Here is a 19,286-nt window from a genome sequence, read left to right as displayed (position 1 = left end):
GTTTATTTATGGTTGTATCATTTTTTGAGACTGCATCTGTACCTCAGATTTTGTGTAATGTTCTGTACTTTATTAACTTTGAATTTTGTGCAATCTTCCAATATAAGTAGCGTCTGATTATGTCGACTTTCACTCAGGAGCAAAAATCAGGCTTCAAATTTGAAAGAAAAAATATCGTGATAATTATTGATTTTGACTGAAAAGAAAACTTTTATCGTGATAATATTTTTTTTTTCATATTGCCCAGGCTTACTTCTAAGTGCAACTCAAGCTTGCACGAAAATGTCACGGTCATTGCACAGCTAATACCACAACATTGTCACAAAAAGATGGCACAAAAAGCATCAAATTCAGGGCAGAACTACACCGCATGAGTGCCCTCTAGTGGAGAAAAAACATTGTCATTTCTGAATGGTACAATGAGTCATGTGGTAATTTTTGCGACATCTCATTGACAGCCACTGTAGGCATCTCTGGCAAAAATGAAGTATACATGTAGAATAAAATCAGAAAAATGTAATGACTCTAGTGGAGCCCAAAATAGTGGAGTAAGAGTATTGTTTCTTCTTAACAAATCTACTCAAGTAAAAAGCATTGTGTGGTAAAACTACGAAGTACTAAGAAGTACATTTTTCTCAAAAGTTACTCAAGTAAACGTAACGTGTTGCTACCCACCTCTGGAGTTGTAACAAAAAGACTGCGTTTTGCAAAGATAAGGCAGGTACCTAATCCATGACTAGCGGTTATACAGTAGATTTTTAACAGTACAGGTACTTGGTTTGCAATGGCTACACACCTTCAACTCACAGTCTTCATTTACAGCCAGATTACTGGGCTTCAAGTCCTGGGGAGGAGAGAAGATCACCTCAAAGTGATGTGCGGCAATGTAGCATCGCAACACAAACAACATCGGAAATTCGATGCCGTGTTTATCGTTTTAAGCGGGTCGAGCAGTATCGGCCACATATGCATTAGTTGGAAATATGATCTCAGCGCTTCTTAAGTAGTTACACAACAGCAGCAGTACTTACTCTGTGGATGATATCTGCCGAATGGATGTACTGCAAAGAAAATAAGAAGGAATTGAACTCGTATGTTCTGAATTCACAACAGCTCAGTTGGGTGTACAAATATTTTTTTAGTAAATACAGTAAAGATTGAGTTTGGCTCAACTGTAATAAATGAAGTAATACTTCTATCTGCCTACGACACATCCAAACAATCGGCAGGGTCTGACACTCATCTTTACTTTGACCCACCTTTAGTCCTCGGAGAATTTGGTAGATCAGGAACTGGACGTGGTCATCCGTCAGCTTCTGACACTTGACAATGTTGTTGAGGTCTGCCCCCATTAAATGGGTCACCAAATAGCTGCAAAAAAAGAAGCAGGCACTCTGAAGGACTGACTACCAAGCTTTTTTCTACAGCACACTACTTGTCATGTTACAATGCCTCAATTATTTATTGAAAATAGTTCATGACAATGCTGTGTTTAGACCGGCCACGTTTTTTCCTGCGACATCGCGTCGCCCGTCCTACACCTATCGCCATTTTGTGCTCACACAGACCTTAACGTCGCAAAGTTGAAGGCCACGTACCATGAAAAACTTCACGCAAAGTCATCCCGTAATTCTACTACACTTTTCTCCTATTATTACTTGACTCTTACAGATCAATCAATCAATCTATCTTACTTAAAGGGACAACGCAGAAATAAAATACATTTAAGCAATCTGGTGCGCACCAGAAACAATCAGGTAAACATGAGCATTATCTAGCATTTGAGCTAGCAGACTTTTACTGTGCAAGTTAGCCAATTGTTGCAATTGGCAAACTAGCAATAGCAAAAGTGGGCTAGCTTAAATGCTATATAGTGCTAAGGTTTACAACTATTAGCTAACTTGCATGGCAAAAGTCCGCTAGCTTAAATGCTATAGAATGCCAATGTTTACAACAATTGGCTAACTTGGGTAGTAAAAGTATGCCAAATTAAATGTTATATAAGGCTAATGTTTACAACAATTGGCTAACTTGCGTAGCAAAAGTCTGCGAGCATAAATGCTACATGTTTCTAATGTGTACAATTGGCTAACTTGTATCGCAAAAGTCCGCTAGCTTAAATGCTATATAATGCTAATGTTTACAATAATTGGCTAACTTGCATGGCAAAAGACCGCTAGCTTAAATGCTATATAAGGATAATGTTTACAACAATTGGCTAACTTGCATAGCAAAGGTCCGCTAGCCTAAATGCTATATAATGCTAATGATTACAACAATTGGCTAACTTGCATAGCAAGTGTCCGCCAACTTAAATGCTATAGAAGGCTAATGTTTACAATAATTGGCTAACTTGCATAGTAAAAGTCCGCAAGCTTAAATGCTACATACAGTATTTCTAACGTTTCCAACAATTGGCTAACTTGCATAGCAAAAGTCCACTAGTTTAAATGCAATATACTGGACTGTCTCAGGAAATTAGAATACACAATATTCTAATTTTTTGAGACAGTCCTGTGTATATATACAGGACTGTCTCAGGAAATTAGAATACACAATATTCTAATTTCCTGACTGTCTAAGGAAATTAGAATATTGTGTATTCTAATTTCCTGACTGTCTCAGGAAATTAGAATATTGTGTATTCTAATTTCCTGAGACAGTCCAGTATATATACACAGGACTGTCTCAAAAAATTAGAATATTGTGTATTCTAATTTCCTGAGACAGTCCAGTAATGCTAATGTTTACAACAATTGGCTAACTTACATAGCAAAAAGTCTGCTAGCTTAAATGCTACATATTTCTAACGTTTACAACAATTGGCTAACTTGCCTAGCAAAAGTCCGCCAATTTAGATGCTATATAAGGCTAATGTTTACAATAATTGGCTAACTTGCCTAGCAAAAGTCCGCCAATTTAAATGCTATATAAGGCTAATGTTTACAATAATTGGCTAACTTGCATAGCAAAAGTCCGCTAGCTTAATGCTAAAGTTTACAACAATTGACTAATTTGCATTGCCAAAGTCCGCCAGCTTAAATGCTACATATTTCTAACGTTTACAACAACTGGCTAACTTGCATAACAAAAGTCCATTAGCTTAAATGCTATATAATGCTAATGTTTACCAGACAGTATCTGGTGCACACCAGATTGCTTAAATTCAGGGTTAGGGCTTAGGCGCCTTTCAAGTTAGCGCTCCCAAGCTTCTCAGCAAGATAAAAGCTTAAACGCTCGTTAACTTGAACAAGCAATCTCAAACGCACTGCGGACCAAGCTTTAATTACAAACAAATTGGACAGAATTTCTTGAAACCAACTCCACTGACTAATTAAACCCCCACTAACTGAAAATCTAAGCCTAATGTCCAAAATTCTCAACTTCCCCTTTAGGTCATGCACTTTAACAAACCAACAAGCAGAAAAAATATACTAAATACAGGAAAATGACAAAATGAGTTTGTGACACCTGCAAAAAAAAAAACATCTGCAGATGGCTAATTATCTAAGCGTGCATATGTATCCATGTAATTGAGATATGTGAAAGAGTAGACAACCTGACATTTAACCACAGAGAGCAAAAAGCGCAACAAGCTTCATCCCACTTATCTGTGACGTCACCCGCACGCAGAGACCCTGTACACACTCATTGGAGTAGTCTGCGCGCATAAATGCAGACTGCCAGATGGCTGTTGCTATGGAAACAACTCCAATGTGCAAAGTGCATCTGCTTAACCTACATTCACCTAAAACGCTACATGTAAGGTATATGATGTTTGTACTAAACAGTAGCAATTCAAAGCCACAGTTTGACTTACACGTCACTGAACTCTTCTAAGCTTGTCGCAGGGGTGAAAACATCTAACAGACCGATCACCTGAAGGAGGACAAAAAAGAGGGTAAAGATCATGTTTACACACAATGATATACAAGGTTATATTTAGTGTTTTTTAATATCCTGACTTTAATTTGTTCAAGCAACTGACCACTGGCTTTAGTCGCGAAATGATAGTGGCCTGCAGCTTTGCTTGTGTGTTCTAATTCATCATATGAAGTGGGGCAAAAAAGTATTTAGTCAACCACCAACTGCGCAAGTTCTCCTACTTGAAAACATTAGAGGCCTGTAATTGTCAACATGGGTAAACCTCAACCATGAGAGACAGAATGTGTAGAAAAAAAAAATCACATTGTTTGATTTTTAAAGAATTTATTCACAAATTAGAGTGGAAAATAAGTATTTGGTCACCTACAAACAAGCAAGATTTCTGGCTGTCAAAGAGGTTTAACTTCTTCTAACGAGATCTAACGAGGCTCCACTTGTTACCTGTATTAATGGCACCTGTTTTAACTCATTATCGGTAAAAAAGACACCTGTCCACAAGCTCAGTCAGTCACACTCCAAACTCCACTATGGCCAAGACCAAAGAGCTGTCAAAGGACACCAGAGACAAAATTGTAGACCCGCACCAGTGTGGGAAGACTGAATCTGCAATAGGTAAAACGCTTGGTGTAAAGAAATCAACTGTGGGAGCAATTATTAGAAAATGGAAGACATACAAGACCACTGATAATCTCCCTCAATCTGGGGCTCCGTGCAAGATCTCAACCCGTGGCGTCAAAATGATAACAAGAACGGTGAGCAAAAATCCCAGAACCACACGGGGGGACCTAGTGAATGACCTACAGAGAGCTGGGACCACAGTAACAAAGGCTACTATCAGTAACACAATGCGGCGCCAGGGACTCAAATCCTGCACTTTCAGACGTGTCCCCCTGCTGAAGAAAGTACACGTCCAGGCCCGTCTGCGGTTCGCTAGAGCTGGGGTCCCCATCTGCCGGGCCGCGGACCGGTACCGGTCCGTGGCGCATTTGCGACCGGGCCACAAAGAAAAAAATAATTTCATAACGACCGCATTCTGGCCGAATTAACCCTGTGCCCCTGCTTAACACACCAATATCTCTGTCTACTCTAGATATAATACTACGGGATAGATTATAATGTCGTCATAGAAGTCCATTGATTTGACTGCTAGCAGTACATCTTGTTTGTGTATATAATATATCTATGAGCGCTTGTCCTCGATAATAGCGTATTACTAGGCCGCGGCGCAGCACATTTGTTCCCGGAAATAATTAGCCCCCACACGAGCGAAGATAACAGGAAAACAGACGTCTTTGGAAATATTTTTACGGCGAAAAGGGCACCTGACGAGCCAACAACCTCGAAGACCTACAAACTGCGAAGGATTGGATTCGTGACCCGTTTGTGAATAAACAGAGAGATCACAAATGACGGCGACCTTATTAAATGTACATTTGAGACAACAGCTCTACCGAGGTTCTGGATTAAAGTCATTCTGGAATATCCTGACATCGCGACAAGAGCGTTGAAAACCTTGCTACAATTTCCAACATCGTATTTTTGTGAAGCGGGATTCTTAATTAATGTTTAACGACAAGGCGAAGTTGTTAATGGTGAGCGCGGTGTGCAGCTGTTGTGTGAAGCTTACATGGCAGGATGAATCTGAGGAGAACTTTTCTACAAGTCCTTCCATGTAAACAATGTACTCAAACGTAAGTTAATATTCCTTTCTTTCAAGAAAGTTAGTAGTGTTTACTTTGGAATCGCTGCATTTGCGCATTTTGCGGCTATGTTTTATGTTACGTGCATGCGCAGAACCGCATCGTTGCAATTTTTGATGGGTTGCAAAATTTGTCAAAACACCGGTCCGTGAAAAAAAGACCAAAATAACACCGGTCCGTGGTGCAAAAAAGGTTGGGGACCCCTGCGCTAGAGAGCATTTGGATGATCCAGAAGAGGACTGGGAGAATATGTTATGGTCAGATGAAACCAAAATAGAACTTTTTGGTAGAAACACAGGTTCTCTTGTTTGGAGGAGAAAGAATACTGAATTGCATCCGAAGAACACCATACCCACTGTGAAGCATGGAAGTGGAAACATCATGCTTTGGGGCTTTTTTTCTGCAAAGGGACCGGGACGACTGATCTGTGTAAAGGAAAGAATGAATGGGGCCATGTATCAAGAGATTTTGAGTGAAAGTCTCCTTCCATCAGCAAGGGCATTGAAGATGAGACGTGGCTGGGTCTTTCAGCATGACAATGATCCCAAACACACAGCCAGGGCAACAAAGGAGTGGCTTCATAAGAAGCATTTCAAGGTCCTGGAGTGGCCTAACCAGTCTCCAGATTTCAACCCCATAGAAAATCTGTGGAGGAAGTTGAAAGTCCACTTTGCCCAACAACAGCCCCAAAACATCACTGCTCTAGAGGAGATCTGCATGGAGGAATGGGCCAAAATACCAGCAACAGTGTGTGAAAAGCTTGTGAAGAGTTACAGAAAACGTTTGGCCTCCGTTATTGCCAACAAATGGTACATAACAAAGTATTGAGATGAACTTATGGTATTGACCAAATACTTATTTTCCACCATGATTTGCGAATAAATTCTTTAAATATCAAACAATGTGATTTTCTGGGGTTTTTTTTGTCACTTTCTGTCTCTCATGGTTGAGGTTTACCCATGTTGACAATTACAGGCCTCTCTGATGTTTTCAAGTAGGAGAACTTGCACAATTGGTGGTTGACTAAATACTTTTTTGCCCCACTCTACATGTGTAAACATTGTACCTGCATGTTTTTTTTTTTTTTGGTCAATTTATTTTTATTTAATCACAATTTTTGTTTGGTCAAAAGAAAACCACCTTTACCACCTTCGACCTGCCTTCTACTTGACCGACATTAATAAATGGACCCATGCTTGTATGAAAAAAATAATTGTGGACCTTCAAGATTTGTATTTGAGGACCGTTAGTAGAATGTTTCACAGCATGCCATTGAGGAGGTCATATGAGGATGCAGAACCTTAAGCCCCCCTCCAAAACAAGAGTGCCATGGATAAGTACAGTATAATATTGTAAAAACACAGCAGTGCCATCGCTGAGCCCACCCACAAAGCTGATTGGTTAGGCTCCAGTCACAACAATTATCTGATTGGTCCATTCCGGCTTTCCAAACTCAAAAAGCTGGTCGTCTCCTGGCAACAGCAGGATGAAAACAGAATCTCTCTTTTTGACTGTCCAATAAAAGGTAAGTCATATATCAAGCTGATAAATTTAGAACACGTAGACAACAAAACACTGCATGTCATTTTCTACATGATGATGAAAAAATATGGCAAATAACACATTCCCTCATATTGTGGCTCAAGAGCAGGTGTAAAGGGAAAAAAATGACATACTCCATCTATTAAAGTGGACTCTGCTATTTCAGTATAAATGTAAAAAATTATTGTTTTTCAGAAAGCCACTATCAAATAACTCTTTCTGGCTTCTTCATGGAACAAAAGTAAATAAAATCCAAATAATAATAACTCGGGCTGTCAAAATTATCGCGTTAACAGACGGTATTTTTTTTAATTAATCACGTTAAAATAATTAACGCATACGCGGAAGGACCCACTCGCGCATCGCCGCGAACAGACTACAATGGTGCCATACTGTGGATAATGAGAGCTAAGAGGCAGAGTAAAGCCAGTGGTGAGGACACAGGCATTCATTAGAGATATAAGCTTTGGCATCCTTTCCACAACAATTATAAATGTTGCTTTTTCTTAACACTATGTATTGATCACAACGCAGATAAGATATACCATTTACTGCCACCACCGACAGTCATGGTTGCATGGTCAACTTCCCATCATGCATTTGGGCAGGTAAGAACAGTTAAGTCGCTACAGTATCATTTGGTGAAAGCACAACAAAAATGATATTCCGTAACTCTCAAAAAAAAAATGTTTACAAAAAGAAAAGCGCTCTATACAAAGATATGCAAAATAATACTCAGTTTGGTCAAACTATTTAAACTAGGGCTGTCAAAATTATCGCGTTAACGGGCGGTAGTTAATTTTTTTAATTAATCACGTTAAAATATTTGACGCAATTAACGCACATGCCCCGCTCAAACAAATTAAAATGACAGAATAGGGTCGTGTGCACTTTTTGCTTGTGTTTTGCCGCCCTCTGCTGGCGCTTGGGTGCGACTGATTTTATGACCATGAGAAATGTGTAATTATAGACATCAACAATGGCGACCTACTAGTTATTTTTCGATTGGAAATTTTACAAATTTTATTAAAACGAAAACGAGGGGTTTTGATATAAAATTTCTATAACTTGTACAAACATTTATCTTTTAAGACTACAAGTCTTTCTATCCATGGATCGCTTTAACAGAATGTTAATGTTAATGCCATTTTGTTGATTTATTGTTATAATAAACAGATACAGTACTTATGTACCGTATGTTGAATGTATATATCCGTCTTGTGTCTTATCTTTCCATTCCAACAATAATTTACAGAAAAATATGGCATATTTTATAGATGGTTTGAATTGCGATTAATTAATTTTTAAGCTGTGATCAAAACCATTTTGATAACTTAGGATCCCTTATGTCTCATGAACAGTTTCACCAATTTTAAAGGACGATCGAACTAACACCCTAGGTGACAAGGTCTCAAATGTGCACCCTGTAAATCAATAAAGATTTCACATTCAATCAAAAATATCCGATTTCCTGTTGGGTTTGGAATATGGGTACAGAGACTTTTTGGAGCAGTTTTACGAAAGGTATCGACTCCCCAAATTTCATCGCTCTACAGTAGGTCGAAAAAATCTAAATGGAGGGGCCTTTTTTTAAAATTAAAAAAAAAAAATGTTACGTTTTTTTCGCAACAATGCAAAATTATCTAAATTTACGCAAAGCCGCATGTATGTGCAAATTTTGGTGAGTTTTCGAGCATGTTCAGCTCTTTTCCCTTGGATAAGGAGCCTGTCTAGTAAAAAAAGGGCATTTCCTGATCCCACTAGGGGGCGCCAGGCCTAAAGGCTAATATTTCAATGCAGTCATGTTCAGGCTCCAATACCTCACATATATGCCAAAAAATGAAATCGATTGAACGTTTTATGAGGGAGTTATTAACTTATTGGTCACTTTCTGAATTAGGTGTTTTGCCAAAAAATGGCCGACTTTGGCACCCCGCCTAGGTCAGGCCTGTGAATGAAAACTCACCATTTTGATAACTTAGGATCATTTATGTCTCATGAACAGTTTCACCAATTTTAAAGGACGATCGAACTAACACCCTAGGTGACAAGGTCTCAAATGTGCACCCTGTAAATCAATAAAGATTTCACATTCAATCAAAAATATCCGATTTCCTGTTGGGTTTGGAATGTGGGTGCAAGAGACTTTTTGGAGCAGTTTTACGAAAGGTATCGACTCCCCAAATTTCATCGCTCTAGGTCGAAAAAATCTAAATGGAGGGGCCTTTTTTTTAAATTAGAAAAAAAAAAAAAAGTTTTTTTTCGCAACAATGTAAAATTATCGAAATTTACGCAAAGCCGCATGTATGTGCAAATTTTGGTGAGTTTTCGAGCATGTTCAGCTCTACAAATTGGCTATTTTCATTTGTTGAGAAAAAAAAAAAAATCCTTTGCATTACAATAGGGCTCTCTCTGCTCAGGCCCCAATAAGGTTTGAATTGAGCATCACTAACATAGACCCGCTCCAACTTCCCCTTATTTTTTCAGTGGAAAAAAAATCTAAATGGATTGCTTTCACATTTAGCTTACATCCATTGCCCGCAGGTTTTTGAGAAGCTACTGCGATTATGTAACTTTAAAGTGGCCAATGTGGAAGTAGCATAATGTCGGAAAGTGTGTGGGCTTGTGTCTGCAGGTGATTTCTGGAAAAAAATGCAACGATAGGGTGGTTTAAAATTCTTCTTTTGACACTTTCTGGTCATCAGCTCGCCATTAAAGTCATACGATTACGAAGAATCTCTTAACAATTACCTTTAGACTTTAAATGTGTTTAAAGCAACTTACATTTTCATGCTTCATGTGTTTAAGCAGTCGCAGCTCTCTGTAGGTTCTTTTTGCATGGATGATGGATTGGAAAGGTCTGGACAACTTCTTCACTGCTACCTTCAGGCCCGTCTTCACGTCGAACGCAGAACTATAAGACAAGAGAGGTCGCTGTTAAAAGATGCATTGCGTCAGTCTGCGACATTTTCGCCCGGTCAACAAAGAGTGAAGACAAGACTGAACAAACTCAGACAAACTATCTATTGCAGAGTGTAGCACATGCTTAGCTGTGGGCGGTTGGGCCATTTACTCTTCTTGTGTAACTTTCAGCTATATCATCATAGAGAAGCCAAGACAAAAATGGGTGTGACGGTAACAACACAAAGTGGGAAAAACTATAGCCGTCTTATCTTAACGACAGCTAGTCAACACATTTGGTTAAAAGGGGGGATTGCATGCAAATTTCACCTTTTTGAGCTTTTAATCATGCTTTATGGTCATTCCCTGGTTAAAAACACATTTGGAGTGGTTATCTCAACTAGGGCTGCAGCTATCGATTAGTTTAGTAGTCGATTAATCGATGAAGTAGTTGGTTCGAATAATCGAGTCCTCGGATAAGGAACATGAAAAATTAAAATACCTGAGCTGAGCCTCAAACAGCATATATATATTTTTTAAATGAGGATCAATATACAACAAAAGAACAATTGGCTAACTTACAAAGAAAAAGTCTGCTAGCTTAAATGCTATAAAATGCTACCTTTTTTATAATGCTCTTAAAGGGTTCAGACACATATTCCAACAAAAAAACGGCTAAATATACCTATAAACTAAATTACGAATGTATTAAAAAACATTAGCTCAAACAAAAACCTGGTTTACGTTGGTCTTAACTAGGGCTGCAGCTACTTAATATTTTAGTACTCGAGTAATCGACTGAAAATTCTATCGATTAATCGAGTAATCGGATAAAACGAATATAACAAATATACATGAGAAAACAAGACATTTCATCTAATCTTGAACCATTTTCAGTCAATCAATGTCTTTATTTTCGATGTATATTGTTGAAAACAGCCAACAATTGCATCTCAGATGTAACTAGAATTTTAAAAAAAGACTAATTCACTGCTTTCACTCAAAAAACTTTTAGATCTTATTTAAAAAAATATATATATATATATATATATATATATATATCTTACCTAAAAATGCCGTTACGCTTGATAACACACATCACTTAAAAGTTAGGATTTTTTCCCAAGTGTTTCAAATGAATTTCTATTTGTGTCAAGCCATTTTTAAGTTCTAGTTAAGTTTTAAGTTAGTCTAAACTGTAAGTCCTGACAGAAGTTTTTGCAGTGTTCAAAATAAATGTATGATACAGGCTGTATTGGAGCACATTAGGGACCAGTGGTCCTTGGTGTTTTATCCAGCAATGATGACTGAGCTAAAATTGACAGTTAGCATTACTGATTTTTTATTTTTCACCCTCATCACGCCACAATGCTATGTTATGTTAAAGCCTGTATGTAAGACACGTTAGCCACGCATCAACAGTGGTCATAATTTATTGAAACCTAGCCCTCCGCAGGGCTAACGTTACATGAGCTAGTAGCGACAGTAACATTAATCTTATTTATTAGCGCTTAGCGCTCTTTATTAGCGCTTAGCGCTCTACTGCTTTAAGATGGCGGCTGTTTACTAACGCTGCCCAGACGCGGCCGAGTCTTTCATTGGGCATCTAGTTCAACATACATGTGATCTCTATGAGACTTATCAGACGCTACCTGTACCAACGTAGCATAGTGCGGGCTAGTATTTAGCAACGTCGGCGTCGTTTGTGGCGGCTGTCGGCTGCAGTAAGTTTTTTTTTTTCCTTCTTCCTCTCCGCACGTGACAGCGCGTTATCCCGCATTAAAAGTAGTCCGAGCAAAACGTGATGCTTAGAGCTGTCAAAATAAACGATTACCCAAGGTGAATAAAATTACTCGGATCAGTTTTTAAACTCGAGTTACTCGAGTACTCGTTTCAGCTCTAATCAATATACAACAAAAGAACAATTGGCTAACTTACATAGCAAAAGTCTGCTAGCTTAAATGCTATAAAATGCTACCGTTTTTTTTTTATAATGCTCTTAACAAAGAGTTCAGACACATATTCCGACAAAAAAACGGCTAAATATACCTATAAACTAAATTACGAATGCATTAAAAAACATTAGCTCAAACAAAAACCTGGTTTACGTTGGTCTTAACAGGGAACAGTTCGATTCCGCCATGTGAAATGAGGCAGACCAGAGGGCAGTGTATCCACCCTAATCAATAAAACTAAATGCAAACACTTTCAAAATAAGCCATTACAACACCACTTTAATTAAACCAATACTCGAAGCAACAAAATTTCATTCGAATATTTTTTTCTAATCGAATACTCGAGTTAATCAATTAATCGTTGCAGCACTAATCTCAACCATTCATCTGTGTTTGAGAAATCATTGAGTCTCCTGTCTGCCGGCGGAGGCTGCTGAAACGGTCGGTGGTACCTAGCTCCGCCTCTTTCCCCAACTATTAAGTGTCCCACAATGTTACCCTACATGCCCAGAGACAACTTTGCATGTAATGCTTCAGCTTAGCCAACACAGAGTGCTTTTGCAGACTAAAAGTGGGAGGAAAAATGCACATGGCTGATTTTGTATTAAATAACTTTTTTGGTTATTATTATTATTGTACTATGTAAAATGTTTTTTTTTTTTTATGCAAAGGAGAGTTTCCTCTTTTCAACTTCCAAAGGAAGAAAAGATGTGTTTCGGGGGGTGAGAACGAGAGCGAGCCAGAGAGCAAGAGTGAGTGTGAGGGAAAGCACATGAGAGTGCGAGAGAGTGGGCGCGCAAAAAAAAAAGTGATTGAGAGGGAGGTGATTGAGGGAGCGAGTGAAAGAGTGAGAGTGAGTGAGAGGGAGAGAGAGCAGGCATGCAAAAGCGTGAGTGCAAGACTACGCGAGCGTTCGAGAGGGAGAGAAAGCAAAAGCGCAAGAGAGTAAGAGAAAGTGAAAGAGGGAGCGTGATCTAGGGAGCGAGAGTGAGTGTGAGAGGAAGTGAGAGAGGAAGTGCAAGAGAAAGCAAGAGAGTGAGTGAGTGAGCGAGTAAGCTAGAGCAAGCGCACGAGAAAGCGAGAGCGAGAGCGTGAATGCAAGAGAGATTGAGAGTGTGCGAGAGAGCATGTGAGAGCAAAAGTGCAAGAGAGTGAGTGCGAGAGTGAGAGCGGGTGAGTAAGAGATTGAATGTGAGCGAGTGAGCGAAAGTGCAAGAGACTGCACAAGCGACCGTGCGAGAGAGCAAGAAAAAGTGTGAGAGTAAGAGAAAGAGAGCGTGACATCTAGGGAGCGAGAGTGAGAGCACGAAAAATAGAGTGCAAGTAAGTGCGAGAGAGAGAGTGAGCACAAGAGGGTGAATGCAAGGGTGAGTGCGAGAATGAGTGACTGACAGAGCGAGTGCTGGAGCAAGTGCACAAGAAAACGTGCCGAGATGGGAGAGCAGGCAAAAGAGTGAGCAAGAGAGTGACCGAGTGCGAAAGATAGTGATAGAGTGCATTTCCAGAAAAAGAGAGAGTGAGCGAGAGACTATGCAAGAGAGCAAGCAAAAGCGCGAGACCCGAAGAGTGAGAAAAGGAGTTACATCTAGGGAGCGAGTGCGAGAGAGAGACTGAGTGTGTGAGAGAGAGAGAGAGAGCATGCAAGAGAGTGAGCAAGTGTGAGAGATAGTGATAGAGTGAGTTCAAGAAAAAGATAACGAACGAGAGATGCAAGAGAGCAAGCATAAGCTCGAGAACCTAAGAGAAAGAGTGAGAGACGGAGCGAGATCTAGGGAGCGAGTGCGAGACAGAGACCGAGTGTGCGAGAGAGAAAGAGCATGCAAGAGAGTGAGCCAGAGAGTGAGCGAGTGCGAGAGATAGTGATAGAGTGAGTTCAAGAAAAAGAGTGAGCGAGAGACTACGCAAGAGAGCAAGCAAAAGCGCGATAGCCTAAGAGAAAGAGTGAGAGAGGGAGCGAGATCTAGGGAGCGAGTGCGAGAGAGAGTGAGTTCGGGAAACAGAGTGAGAGAGCATGCAAGAGAGCAAGCAAAAGCGTGAGAGCCTAAGAGAAAGAGTGAGAGTGTGAGCGAGATCTAGGGTGCGAGTGCGAGAGAGAGACTGAGTGTGCGAGAGAGAGAGCATGCAAGAGAGTGAGCGAGTGCGAGAGATAGTGATAGAGTGAGTTCAAGAAAAAAAGTGAGCAAGAAACTATGCCAGAGAGCAAGCAAAAGCGCGAGAGCCTAAGAGAAAGAGAGAGAGGGAGCGAGATCTAGGGAGCGATCGCGAGAGAGAGAGAGAGAGAGCATGCAAAAGAGTGAACGAGAGAGTAAGCGAGTGTGAGAGAGTGATAGAGTGAGTTCGGGAAAAAGAGGGAGTGAGAGACTATGCATGAGAGCAAGCAAAAGTGTGAGAGCCTAAGAGAGTGAGCAAGATCTAGGGTGCGAGTGCGAGAGGGAGAGTGCGAGAGGGAGCGAGATCTAGGGAGTGAGCGCCAGAGGAAGTGAGAGAGTGAGTTCAAGAAAAAGAGCGAGCGAGACCAAGTGTGAGGGGGTGAATGCAAGAGTGAGGGTGCGAGAGTGCAAGAGGTAAAATTGTAACTTGAATGTGCTGCAGAATGATGCCATTTGTCTAAATATGGCAACAGAAAAAATAGGCGATAGCCTTTAAATGGATGTTTGCCTGCCAATGTTGAAAACCAAGACATTTGACAACAGTGCCAAATGAAGACAATGAAGCGGAAGAAAGGCCGTGAGCCAGATGGGCATTGCCTGTAATAACTGAGGCAATATCAACCCCTTACAATAACTCGCATTCCTCCTGGGTCAGCTAGTTACGCTGCATTTATAAATGATGGACTGCAAGATCTGTGACCAGACACATATGCAGACATAGGCCACATGCAGGATTGACAGCTTCACTGCAAATGATCCAGTTCGTGAGTGTAACGTGACCTTGAAGTTTAATTACATTTCTCCACTACATGTTTACTAGAATTACAAAGTTTGCCGTGTGTCACTGCTACTGAATGATGTTCCAAAACAGCCACGGCAACAACATAAAGATAAGTGGAGTCTTTTCCCTTCTTCAGCCCCGGCGAGCTAATCGCACACAACCAGTCAACTTTATGTCCCAAAGCCTTACGAAACTCGTGTCGCCTCTTTGTGGTAAACCCGCTCTTGGAAAAAAAACGGATTGACAAAGCAGCACGCGCGCCTTGTCTTTTTAAAGTAAAGGTGATCACCAGAACAAACAAGACAGGACTTAGCAAACAGAATCCAATTAGTCCCTCATAAAAATGGAGAGTAATAGCACAAAGCGGCCATAAACATTCAAAAGGAACAATGAGATGGATGAATCGGTTGCTAATAGATGGACATTATTGTTTTTTTCCCCTAATCAACTCCCATTTTTAATGTGAAGCAGAAACAGGTTCCGACATGTTACTTGAGTAACGTTTTTGAGACAAATGTACTTCTAAGACCAGTTTTATCACGCCATACTTAGTTTGATTTGTGAAGAAGAAACACTACTCTTACTGCGCTACACTAGTCATTTCCTTTAGGACATATACCTCCGTGCCCCCAAATCAACAGGAAGTGATGCAATATGAACCGGAAGTGACCCGGAAATGCCCAAAATCAACAGGAAGTGACTCAGAAATGCACCAAATCACTAGAAAGCGACCCCGAATGCGCCAAAAATCAACAGGAAGTGACACGAAAAGCCTCCATATCAACAGAGAGTGACCCAATATGAACAGGAAATGACCCCACAATCTTCAGGAAGTTATTTGGTTACCATAGCAATTAATTAACGGAATCAATAAAATGTGAGCACCCCAGTCAAGAGAAAGCGACTCCAAACTGCCTCAACAGCAACAGGTGCTTACCCTGTAATGCCCCAAAATCAACAGGAAGTGACCAAATATCAACAGGAAGTGAAATGCCACAAAATCAACAAGAAGTGACCCCCCAAAATCCCTCCATATCAACAGGAAGTGACCCAATATGAACAGGAAGTGACCATGAATGCCTTAAAATCAACAGGAAGTGACCCTGAAATGCCTCAAAATTAATAGGAAGTGACCCAATATGAACAGGAAGTGACCTTGAAAGCCTCAAAATCAACAGGAAGGGACCCAATATGTATAGGAAGTGACCTTGAATGGCTTAAAATCAACAGGAAATGACCCTGAAATACCTCAAAATTAATAGGAATTGACCCAATACGGACAGGAAGTGACGTTGAATGCCTTAAAATCAACAGGAAATGCCCCTGAAATGCCTCAAAATCAATGGGAAGTGACCCAATGTGAACAGGGAGTGACCCCGAAATGCCTCAAAATCAACACGAAGTGACCCAATTTTGGACAGAAAATGAACCCAAAATGCCCCGAGATCAACAGGAGGTGACCCAGTATGAACAGGAAGTGACCTTCAATGCCTCAAAATCAACAGGAAGTGAACCTGAAATGCCTCAAAATCAACACGAAGTGACCCAATATGGACAGAAAATGAACCCAAAATGCCCCAAGATCAACAGGAAGTGACCCAATATGAACAGGAAGTGACCTTGAATGCCCCAAAATCAACAGGAAGTGACCAAATATCAACAGGAACTGAAATGCCACAAAATCAACAGGAAGTGACCCCAAAATCCCTCCGTATCAACAGGAAGTGACCCAATATGAACAGGAAGTGACCTTGAATGCCTTAAAAACAACAGGAAGTGACCCTGAAATGCCTAAAAATTAATAGGAAGTGACCCAATGTCAACAGGAAGTGACCTTGAAAGCCTCAAAATCAACAGGAAGGGACCCAATATGTATAGGAAGTGACCTTGAATGGCTTAAAATAAACAGGAAGTGACCCTGAAATGCCTCAAAATCAACAGGAAGTGACCCTGAAATGCCTCAAAATCAGCAGGAAGTGGCCCAATACGAACAGGAAGTGACCTTGAATGCCTCAAAATCAGCAGGAAGTGACCCAATACGAACAGGAAGTGACCTTGAATGCCTTCAAATCAACAGGAAGTGACCCTGAAATGCCTCAAAATTAATGGGAAGTGACCCAATGTGAACAGGGAGTCACCCCGAAATGCCTCAAAATCAACACAAAGTGACCCAATATGGACAGAAAATGAACTCACAATGCCCCAAGATCAACAGGAAGTGACCCAATATGAACAGGAAGTGACCCTGAAATGCTTCAAAATCAACAGGAAGTGAAGCAATATGAACAAGAAAAGACCTGGAAATGCCCAAATCAACAGGAAGTGACCCAGAAGTGCAACAAATCAGCAGAAAGTGGCTCCGAATGCCCTCAGAATCAACAGGAAGTGACCTGAAAAGCCTCCATATCAACAGGAAGTGACCCCGAAATGACCCCACTATCATCAGGAAGTTATTTGGTTACCATAGCAATTATTTAACAGAATCAATAAAATGTGAGCACCCCAGTCAAGAGAAAGCGACTCCAAACTGCCTCAACAGCAACAGGTACTTACCCTGTAATGCCACAAAATCATCAGGAAGTGACCAAATATTAACAGGAAGTCAAATGCCACAAAATCAGCAGGAAGTGACCCAATACGAACAGGAAGTGACCTTGAATGCCTCAAAATCAACAGGAAGGGACCCAATATGTATAGGAAGTGACCTTGAATGGCTTAAAATCAACAGGAGGTGACCCTGAAATGCCTCAAAATTACTAGGAAGTGACCCAATGTGAACAAGAAGTGACCCTGAAATGCCTCAAAATCAACAGGAAGTGACCCTGAAATGCCTAAAAATTAATCAGAAGTGACCCGATGTGAACAGGAAGTGACCTTGAAAGCCTCAAAATCAACAGGAAGGGACCCAATATGTATAGGAAGTGACCTTGAATGGCTTAAAATCAACAGGAAGTGACCCTGAAATGCCTCAAAATTAATAGGAAGTGACCCAATGTGAACAAGAAGTGACCCTGAAATGCCTCAAAATCAACAGGAAGTGACCCAATACAAACAGGAAGTGACCTTGAATGCCTTAAAATCAACAGGAAGTGACCCTGAAATGTCTCAAAATTAACAGGAAGTGACCCAATGTGAACAGGAAGTGACCCTGAAATGCCTTAAAATCAACAGGAAGTGACCCTGAAATGCCTCAAAATTAACAGGAAGTGACCCAATGTGAACAGGAAGTGACCTTGAATGCCTTAAAATCAACAGGAAGTGACCCTGAAATGCCTCAAAATCAACAGGAAGTGACCCAATGTGAACAGGAAGTGACCTTGAATGCCTTAAAATCAACAGGAAGTGACCCAATACGAACAGGAAGTGACCTTGAATGCCTTAAAATCAGCAGGAAGTGACCCTGAAATGCTTCAAAATCCACATAAGTGACCCAATATGGACAGAAAATGAACCCAAAATGCCCCATGATCAACAGGAAGTGACCTTGACACCCCTCCATTTTAACAGGAAGTGACTCAACATATCAAGCATCCTAACAAAGTTACCATCGCAATTTCTCCACAAATTTCTAGCTTCTTCAGATGTACAGACTAATCACTAGAGTGAATGAAAGGATGCCATTCCGATACATATTACATATTTGTAATTACTTCCCACACAAGCTTATTAAAAAGAATAAAACCAAACACTAGTCTAAAAATATACTTTGTGGCACCTTACCTAAGAAGACTCCTCCCCTTTCTTGAATAAAAAGCCAGTTATTGTTGTTACCATAATGACTAGCGAACAGCCTTGAACTTGGCTTACCCTAGATTAGATTGCGGTTACCCGAAACTGCGGTCATAAGACTAAAAAGAGGACACAACCTGCCTCTAGCCGTCACCAAAATAAAAGCAGGATACAAGAGTTTGAGATTTTGACCCATGGGTCAGAACGATTCCATCGATTAATTAAGTAATCGGATAAAACATTTTTTTTCGAAGGTAAAGACCAATTATACATAAGAAAACAAGACATTTCACCTAAAATTGAACCATATTTAAACAATCACTGTCTTTATTTTCGATGTTGAAAACAGCCAGCAATTGCATCAGATACGACTAGAAAAACAACAAATTCACTCCTTTCACTCAAAAAACTTAAGATCTTATAAATAAATAATGTTTCTTATTAAGCAATCTGGTGTGCACCAGACAGTGTCTGGTAATCATTAGCATTATGTTGCATTTAAGCTATCGGACTTTTGCTTTGTGAGTTAGCCAATTGTTTTAAACCTTAGCATTTTATAGCATTTAAGCTGGCGGACTTTTGCGATGCAAGTTTGCTAATTGTTGCAAACGTTAGCATTCTATAGTATTTAAGCTTGCGGACT

General features: G+C 40.2%; 1 protein-coding gene across 2 annotated transcripts in view; it reads right to left on the bottom strand.

The window, feature by feature from the left end:
* mapk14b (mitogen-activated protein kinase 14b) overlaps positions 1–19,286 on the bottom strand; it is a 55,152-nt gene that overhangs the window by 22,382 nt on the left and 13,484 nt on the right. For both annotated transcript variants that reach the window (XM_057846364.1, XM_057846365.1), the window contains exons 2-6: positions 9,912–10,041; positions 3,821–3,879; positions 1,260–1,371; positions 1,032–1,061; positions 797–844 (exon numbers count right to left, since the gene is read on the bottom strand). In XM_057846364.1, coding sequence (XP_057702347.1) covers positions 797–844; positions 1,032–1,061; positions 1,260–1,371; positions 3,821–3,879; positions 9,912–10,041 — 379 coding nt within the window. The remainder of the gene's footprint in view (positions 1–796; positions 845–1,031; positions 1,062–1,259; positions 1,372–3,820; positions 3,880–9,911; positions 10,042–19,286) is intronic.

This window comes from Corythoichthys intestinalis, chromosome 9 (assembly GCF_030265065.1).
Source record: "Corythoichthys intestinalis isolate RoL2023-P3 chromosome 9, ASM3026506v1, whole genome shotgun sequence".
Classification (NCBI taxonomy): Eukaryota; Metazoa; Chordata; class Actinopteri; order Syngnathiformes; family Syngnathidae; genus Corythoichthys; species Corythoichthys intestinalis.
The sequence above is the reverse complement of the archived record's forward strand: the minus strand, read 5'-3'. Positions and strand labels throughout refer to the sequence as shown.